At 36.3% G+C, this 9,492-nt stretch overlaps 1 protein-coding gene across 1 annotated transcript; it reads right to left on the bottom strand.

Annotated features, from left to right (window-relative positions):
- Window positions 1-5,851: 5,851 nt before the first annotated feature.
- Window positions 5,852-7,429, bottom strand: LOC126703770 (uncharacterized). The gene is made up of 4 exons (XM_050402845.1): window positions 7,276-7,429; window positions 6,822-6,927; window positions 6,284-6,723; window positions 5,852-6,186 (listed from the first exon to the last, which is right to left on the bottom strand). Exons 1-4 carry the CDS (start codon window positions 7,427-7,429, stop codon window positions 5,852-5,854), a joined length of 1,035 nt encoding a protein of 344 aa, XP_050258802.1.
- Window positions 7,430-9,492: the final 2,063 nt, after the last annotated feature.

The following is a 9,492-nucleotide window of genomic DNA, read 5'->3' as shown; positions in this document are numbered from 1 at the left end:
GTAAGGTTAACGAGGTGGATTTCAAGGGCTCTAAGGGTTTTTTGAAAAACATTACTGTGATTTTTTGTAAAAGCACACTGAAGGTTATCAAGAATGAATTTAATAGAATCTGGTAATTCTGAATAGGTTCCATTGTGGAATTGTAGATTTTTCGACAAAACTTCCTGTAAAGCAATTAATATATCACCATTGGAGTATGTCACCTCTGCCAGGACATCTCCTTGAAGGGATGTTGATCCACTGGGTTTTACACCAGAAGATGCGCCTTCATGCATTTTAAAAGGTCGTCCCGCTGGGAACCCTTTGTTTCGAGAATAGTTCTGTGCGGGAGCTTTTCCCTTGTTTTTCTTTTCCATAATAATCTACTTACTAGTGGTATAGATGTGAATAACTTATTAGTGGTATTTATCCTCGCATCATTGTCCGATTCCTGCAAAGAATCATTGATAATGTTAGGATAATGGATAGTTTTTAACATTTTGGTATTGTGAAAATTACCTTTAAAATCATCAGAGAAATATTGGTAGGAATTCATCACTAGTTCTTGAACAAGTTCATTCATGGGAGAATCTTTCTTATAAGACAGATTATCAATATCAATTTCAAACTTTGAAGCAAATTTGAATTTTACTTTCTATCTAAATGGATCAGTAGTAATTCCATCATGTTCAACAAGAAAGGGATACAAAGCATTAATAAATGGCAGACCAAGAATCACTTTATCAGTCATATTTTTGACAAGAACAGAAGGAATCTTGAAACAGACATTATCATGGCACACATGAGCATTATTTAATTCATACTTAATTTTCATTTGAGAACCATTAGCAGAAACCAATCTTTCAGTAGATTTCTCGAAATATTTTGAAGGAATTAATCCTTCTTGGATACAGTTCATGTCTGCACCAGAATCAATCATAGCATTAACAGTGAAATGATAATCAGGAGAAACAACAATTTTAACTTTTGTAAACCATTTTGGAGGAAGTAATTTATTAACAAAAGCAAGTTGGGGATCAGTGAAAGTATCAGGAAATCCTTTATCAGAAAGAAGAGCCTGTTGACTAGATTCATCTCTATCACTGTGCTCATTTTGTTCATTACTGGATTTATTAAGATCTTTATCAAGTTTTAACATTGTCAATTCTTGTTTGAGATTATTGTTATCACTTTTCATGCTTTTAAATTCATGTTTTAATTCATTTATCTCTTGTTTAACAATATGAATTTCATTTTGGAGATCATTAACAGTTAATTCTTTAGATTTCTTTTTATTAAATCTTTCCAAAGTTTCTTCAAAACTTATGGTTGATTTTGGTTTTTTACTAATTTCATCTCTTATCAAATTTTTCTTAAACCTATCCAAATATTCTTTCTGGAGTTTAGGGTTTTGAATTTGATTTATTAGTTGAATTATTAATTTTTCATCTTCTTCAGTCTTGGTGAGAGTATTAACAGTATTAACAATATTGCAACAAGAATCTCTACAACCAATTTTTATATTAGGAGAATCAGAAGAATCATCAGCAGATTGATAGCAAGAATCAGATGAAGAAGAAAAATCATCTTCCAAAGAATCAGACGAGTTGTTTGATTCAAGGATTCTAAATAATTTTTCTTGCTCTTTATCATCAATATTTATCATGTTAAATTTGTTTTTTAACTTACCAGGTTTTTCCTTACAGTCTTTGCTGAAGTGTCCAGGTTTACCACAGTTAAAACATTTACCTTTACTTGTTCTCTGTTTAACATGTTTTTTAGAAACATTTTTCTTCTTATCATAGAAATCATTAGGTTTAACAAAGTTATTCCTGTATTTTTTATATTTTTTATGGCTCTTATCATGATTTTTACCTTTTTGCCTAGAAGGAGCAATAGGAGGCAAACCATATTGTTCACAGAAATTTCCCATTTCATATTTAGCTTTTCTTTTATTTTTTAATTGATGTTTTAGCAATTTTTCATCATTACACATATTGATACCAAGTTTTTTAATAGTACTGAAAATATCACCATAGGTTAAATTATCATAATCAATAGAATCATTTTTACCCATCAATTCTTGTTTTACCTTATGAGCAAAGATAGGAGGCAGACCGTCAATAAACTTTTCTTTCCAATAAGGCTTATGGCAATCTTTCCGGAGCATCACTCTAGAAGTAAAAACATCTTGATACCATCTGTAATCGGACATAGTTGGACAACTCAAATTATTCAAATAATCAGAAACACGTGATGAAATATTGGATGGAGTACCAACAAAATGTTTGAGAATAGTATAAATCAAGGTATTAACACCATCAGGAATACCACGACCAATACTTTCATCAAAAATAGGCAAACCTTCATCATTCTTTTTAACAGCATGTTTAATAGACTCTTTGGATTCTTCAGTGATGTATGAATCCCACCAACCACGAAGAGTACCAGAAAAACCAGTAGCAAGTAAATTAACAATTTCAGGTTGATCAAGATCATGGTTATTTTGATAAGCAATACCAACCATAGACATGTGACTCATTTTATTAATAATTTCTTGTTCAGACAAACCATCAATATTCCATTCATAGAGCTTATCAGCAGAAACAGAAAACTGTGTTTGAAAAGATCTCTCTTCAAACTGCATATCAGGAGGAGTAGGTTTTGAATACCAGTTTTTAGTAAATGACATGGGTTTGGAGTTCCCAACAAATCTTTTAATTTCAGGGAAATCATCATCAAAGATTCTTTTTGCAGAAGCAGAAGAAACAGTATCAGAATCTGTATTTTCTTCAAAAACAATTTCTTTTTTGAAAATAGTTCGAGCAGTTGGAGTACTTGTAGAAGTACTCTCAGTTTTAACCTTTAAATTAGAAAGCCTTTTGTCAACAATTTCAAGAGTCTTGGACTGAGAAGTTTTAAACATAACTTTTTCTCTTTAACTGGGTAAATCAATCAAAGGTTTCTCAGTTTTAACAGGAACAGATTTTTCAGAAACAGAAACAGATTTTTCAACAATTTTTTCTTCAATACGGTCAAGCTGTTGACCAATAATATGCAAAGATTGATTAGTAAAATTGTTTTGTTCAATAAGGCTAACAATAGGAGTTTGATCATCAGCAATTTTGAAAGGAGAGGCCTTCACTTCCTCTTTTGTCACTTCATCTTTCTTAGTAGTTATCAAAATTGAATCAAGCGGAGGATGACTAGACCTAATAATGGTTCTATCAATCTTAACAAAATTTGATTTCTTTATTACATTTAAATGTTGTTTTGAAACCTCATCTTTTGAAACATAATGGTTTTCAAGAAAATCAAAAAACAAAATATGCTTTTTCAATTGATTCATCATTTCCAACCATTTTCTTTTAACACAGTCTTTTTCAGACTGAGCAAAATTATTTTGGAAATATTTTCTCTTGGTTCTGTTTGTTGCAAGCATAAACTCATTGTACAAAGAATCCCAATCAATTTCAAAATCATCATTTAAAACAGTCAAAACTCTTAATTGATTTTGGTAAACAGGAGGATTTTCAATAGGAGAATCAAAATCAATAAGGAGACCAGGAAATGGATGTTTCTTTTCATATACTCTGAGACTGCTCCCAAAGTGATCTTCCCATTCAAGCTGAATAATATATATATATATATATATATATATATATATATATGCAATTGAACTAATGTGGTCTCATCTTATCTCCTTCTTCACTTAATTACATAACTAAGAAACGTGATCTTATATATCTTGTAGGAAAAAATAATAAACACGTTTAAGCATGGGTCTTGGGTTGGGTCCGTCACCTTTTTCAATAAAACGTATTATTCAACAACAAATAAAAAGAAAGAAAGAAAAAGCATGGGTCTCGCTTTATGTTTAAGAACTTACCTTATGTTCTAGCAAAAATACCAAGCTTTCACGGTGCACAGTACATTGAAGACAAATGAACCCTTTTTTTTTTTTTTTTTTTGAGAGACAAGACAAATGAACCTTGGTTCCATCTTATATTAATAAAAAAATAAAATGTAATTGAACATATTTGTTTACCATACAAATAATAATCTTACAAAAAAAATAAGAAAATTACAATTTACTCACATGTGGTTTGGCCAAAATTTAAGTTGCCTACTTGTAGTTTGAAATTTTATATTTTACTCACTTGAGGTTTGAACGAAATTTAAGTTATCTACCTATGGTTTGAAATCCCATGATGTAAATGTTCCATTGGATTCTTTTTAACCTTATTTGATTTTGTATTTTTATGTTTTTTTTTGTGTTTTTGGAGGAGAGGGACATAAATGTATAACAAAATTACATATTTAGCCATGTTTTTAACAAATGTGGATTACAGAACTCTAACTAAACTAACCTCAAGTGGGTAAAATGTTAAATTTCAAACCACAAATAGGCAACTTAAATTTCAGTCAAACCACATATGGGTAAGTTATAATTTTTTTTTTTTGAAATGGAAATATACTGGCATAAAAACCAAAAAGCAAAACACATCAGAACAACATTAAAGGTTCCTGCATAAGCAGTCCAAAAACAACATAATTACAAGCCGTTTACATTCAAATTAGATTGCAAAAAGGAAGAGATACAGTAGGGAGCGACTCCTTTCCAGAGGCGATGGAGACTAGATCTTCGAGCATGTTGAGCAAGCTCGTGAGCTACGGTGTTGAAGCTTCTATTGATGTGCTTGAAGAGGCAGGACTCAAAAGAAACACTCACCTGGAGAATTCCTTGAATGATATGCCCCAAGCTACTCCCCGTGGCACCTTCATTGATTGCTTGGATGGCATTTAGGGAGTCAAATTCAACAATGACCCATGCCAGATGAAGCTCTTGAGCTAATAGAATGCCATGCTCCAAAGCAAAAACCTCAATTAGTTCAACAGAGCAACGAGTCTGAAGGGGTTTACACAAAGCAGCCATAACATCACCTTTGCAGTCTCTAATGACAACTCCAACACTAGAGAAACTGTCTAGCTCAAAAGAGGCCCCATCAACATTTATCTTGTGGAATCCTAAGGGAGGAGGAACCCAGCTAGATGGGGTGGTTCTAGGTTGGCCAAGATCCTAAGTTGTTGAACTAACAAAATCTTCAGAAACATTTTTTGCCAATTTCCACACTTGAAGAGGAAGAAGACTAGAATGCTTGTGCACAATCTTATTTCTATTAAACCAAATAGCCCAAGCGATGGCAAAGAAAAGCTCCAAGTCCTGAAGAGTTGCATGGGAGAGAATGAATATTGTGGAATCAAGAAAGGATTTGTTGATGCCATGAGTGCGAAGAGGATTATCTGACCAAAGACACCAAACCGATGCTAAAAAGGCACAATGAAGAAGGGCATGATCAAGACTTTCAACTTCACTGCTACAAACAGGGCAGCCCCTAGATTGAGTAATCCCATGGCAACAAATGGCTTCCATCATAGGGAGACCATTGACACAAGCTCTCCAAGCAAAATTTTTAATTTTCGCTCGGAGATTAAGGTGCCACAATTTCCTCCAAACCAGCTTGCAAGGATCTCTATTTGAGCATTCTTCTTTCTCCCTTGATTCCGACAAATTATGGGCTATATGGTAAGCACTTTTGACTGTGAAATCTCCCCGACTATTCCCTATCCAGATAATTTTGTCCTCCGGAAGGTTGTGGCTTAAAGGTATTCTCAGGATTAAATCAGCTTCAAAAGGAAGGAAAGTTACTCTAACCATGTCTACTCTCTACCATCTTGTCACTAGGTCAATGAGAGAAGAGACCATTGGGAATTGGGGCATATCATTTGGTGGAGAAATAACCTTGTAAGTAGATGGGGTTGGCGGCCACTTGTCCTCCCATATATGGATTAATTTCCCATTTCCCACTCTCTACCGAGTTCCCTTCCTTATAACATCAAGGCTACTGTGGATGCTTCTCCAAGAATATGAAGGGGAGCTTCCAAGGTTAGCATTCAGAATATCTTTAGTAGGGAAGTATTTAGCTTTAAGAACCCTTGCCACTAGAGAGTTTGGGTTTTGGAGGATTCGCCATAATTGCTTTGCCAGCATTACTTTGTTGAAAGCTTGCAAATTCCTAAAACCCATGCCTCCTTGAGCTTTAGGCATACACATTGTTTTCCAGCTAACCCAATTCATTTTAGGTTCTTGTTGCCTTTGGCCCCACCAGAAGTTCCTCACCATGCTTTCAATATCATCACATAAGCCTTGCAGAAGAAGGAAGCAACTCATGGTATTAGTGGGAATTGCTTGAGCTACCGCTTTTATAAGGACTTCCCTCCCCCCCCATAGAGAGGAGCTTACCCTTCCAGCCAACTAGCTTGTGCCCAATCCTCTCTTTTAGGATAGAGAACACTTGCATTTTCGATCTTCCAATGAAAGAAGGAAGGCCAAGGTATTTTGAGTGTCTAGAGTCTTGCATAGGACTTAGGGTAGCAAAGATCTCCTCCTTGACTTCTAGAGCAGTGTTGGGGCTAAAGAAAATTGAGGACTTATCAGTATTGATCTTCTGACCCAAAGCATCCTCATATTTCTGGAGTAAAAACTTTAACTCCCTGCTTTCCCCCACACTGGCCTTGCAGAAAAGGATGCTAACATTCGCAAAGAGAAGATGGGTAACTCTTGGACAGCCCCTACAAATGGAAATGCTTGTCAAAAACTGGTTCTGGGTTGCCTCATGGATAGGAGCTGAGAGCCCTTCAATGCAAATAAGGAAAAGAATCGAGGAGAGGGAGTCCCCTTGCCTAAGCGCCCGTGTAGGCACAATGTTACCACAAGCAACCCCATTTATAATAACTAAGTATGAGATTGAGTGATACACTTCATTACAAGGTTTACCCACCTTGAGCTGAAACCCAGTTTCTCCATAACCCCCTGTATAAAGCCCCACTTGACTCTGTCAAAAGCTTTACTCATATCTAATTTGGCAGCCATAAAGCCATCATTCCCTACATTTTTGTGATTCAAAAAGTGCATTAACTCAAAAGCCACAAGTACATCGTTAGTGATTAATCTGTCAGGAGTGAAAGCACTTTGGTTCTCTGAGATGATATAAGGGAGAATAGCCTTAAATCTATTTGCAATAGTTTTAGATGTGAGTTTATATACTACATTACATAGACTTATAGGGCGAAAATCAGACATCTTTTTGGGGTTATTTACTTTAGGGATGAGGGCAATATTGGTTTTATTAAGACAAGCCAGAGACATATCACTATTGAGAACATTTAGAACCATATTAGTAATGCTACATCCCACAATACTCCAATATTTTTGGTAGAAAATGGCAGACATACCATCTGGGCTAGGTGCTTTTGTGGGGTGGATCTGTTTAAGAGCGACGGTAACCTCCTCCCTAGTGAAACACCTGTTAAGGCTTTCATTCATATCTTCCGTCACTTGTGTGGGAATGGCGGCAATTACTTCATCGATCCATGATGGGGAAGCCATTGTATAAATGCTGACAAAGTAGTCAATGGCCGCTTAAGCAATACTATCTTTTTCATCACACCATCTACCTTGGCTATCCCAAATTCCCAGAATAGTGTTCTGCTTGCACCGTTCAAAAGCTTGGGCATGGAAAAACCTAATATTTTTGTCACCCTCCTTGAGCCAATGAGCTTTGGCTTTTTGCCCCCAATAAATTTCCTCATCCTCTAGAAGGTCATTGATTTCCCTTCTTAAACTGTTAATCTCAGTGCTAAGTGTTCTATCCTTGTCTTGTAAAGTCAGGGAGTTCAAGGCATTTTTTTTTGTCTGGATCTTCTTTGGAATCTGCCTATACACATTAAAGTTCCAACTCTTTAGGTCCGCAACACAGCTATTAAGATTATCCATAACCCCTTCTGGCATATTAAGGTCAAACCCCATCCCCCAAGAATTTTCGATAATAGCCTTACAATCTGCATTTTTTGTCCACCTTGCTTCAAAATGAAAACGATTTGTACGGGTTTGGTGCTAGACAGTTGAGTCAGATAGGAGCAAGGCACTGTGATCAGAAGTTGAGTCTTCCAAATGATACACTTTCATTCCCCCAAAATTTTCAATCCACTCAAGGCTGGCAAAGGCTCTATCTAATCTCAAATATATTCTGTTTTCATCTCTTTGCATATTACACCAAGTAAACTCTGAACCACAATATCCCAAATCCTGAAAAGTATAATAATCAACCACCTTTCTAAACCCATCCATTTGTTGTTGAGTCCGGATAGCCTCCCCAAATTTTTCAATATTAGACAATATTTCATTAAAATCTCCTAAGCATAACCAAGGGAGGTGCAGTTGATTATTCAGGAAAGCTAAAAGGTGCCAGGATTCATACCTTTGATGCGTCTCCGGATGGCCATAGAAGCCTGTCAACCTCCATTTAATGCTTTTCTCTGCATCATTGATCATAGCATCAATGTGGTTCTGTGAGAAACTCTTAATCTCCAAATCTATCTCCCTAGTCCATAGTAAGGCAAGTACCCCTTTTCTGCCTACACAAGGAACAATAAGCCCATTTGCCAGTCCAATCCTGTTCTTTATTCTTTCCATTCGCCTATTTTTTTTCCTTTGTCTCGATCAGAAACACCACTTTAGGATTCCACCGTTGCACCATGTCATGCAACGCCCGAGCTGACCAAGGGTTCCCCAACCCTCGACAGTTCCAACTTATGACCCTTATTGCTACCGCCATTATAGCAATTTTTCCATACCAAACTCCATACAAAGTATATCCAAAAAAGAATAAAAAAATCCAAGGGTACAAACAGAGCATCAAGCAGAACCAAATACAAGGGGAAGACCCGAAATCAGACCCTTAAAAAGCAATAAGGAAAACCTAAATCAAGTAAAAACTACTCACTAATGTCTTTGAGTAGCCACCCCCAGCCAAAACACACCAAATCTGTAAATGCCCTTACTTGCCAGAGATTCATCCCGCAAAATAAAAAACTTCTAGTGGACTGAAAATGATAGCACCACTGACATGGCAGAGAAAATGACCCACTTGGGGGTAGAGAAGTAACCCACACCGGCCAAGAAAAATGCCCACTGACAGGGCAGAGAAAGCCCCACAATGGTGGAGGAAGACCCACAACTGGGCGGAGCAACCAGACGGCGCATGACCCACAGCAAGGGGAAATCCAGCCCACCAAGGAGCCAGATAAGGCCATACTCCGAAGCAGAGCTCGCGAACGTGGTAGAGATCAGCTCAAGCGTACGATAGCAGGAGTCTTTCTATCGTACGCCAAGAGAGAACACTCCTACGAGGGAGAGAAAAAGTTAAGTTTGAGATTGGTAAGTTATAATTTGCCCAAAAAATAAAGAAGTTCTAATTTTCATTACATCCAAACAAAATTCCAAACACCCAATTTTGTACATATACATACACATGAAATCATTTCAAAACTTTTTTCTTAAAAAAGAAAAGTAACACATGAGAGAGAGAGAGAGAGAGAGAGAGAGAGAGATTTCCCTATTTGCCCACCATGGCACCACTAGAAGTAGAACCACACAAAAAGTGGATCCTA

This window comes from Quercus robur, chromosome 10 (assembly GCF_932294415.1).
Source record: "Quercus robur chromosome 10, dhQueRobu3.1, whole genome shotgun sequence".
NCBI lineage: Eukaryota > Viridiplantae > Streptophyta > Magnoliopsida > Fagales > Fagaceae > Quercus > Quercus robur.
This window is presented reverse-complemented; position numbering and strand designations above follow the sequence as displayed.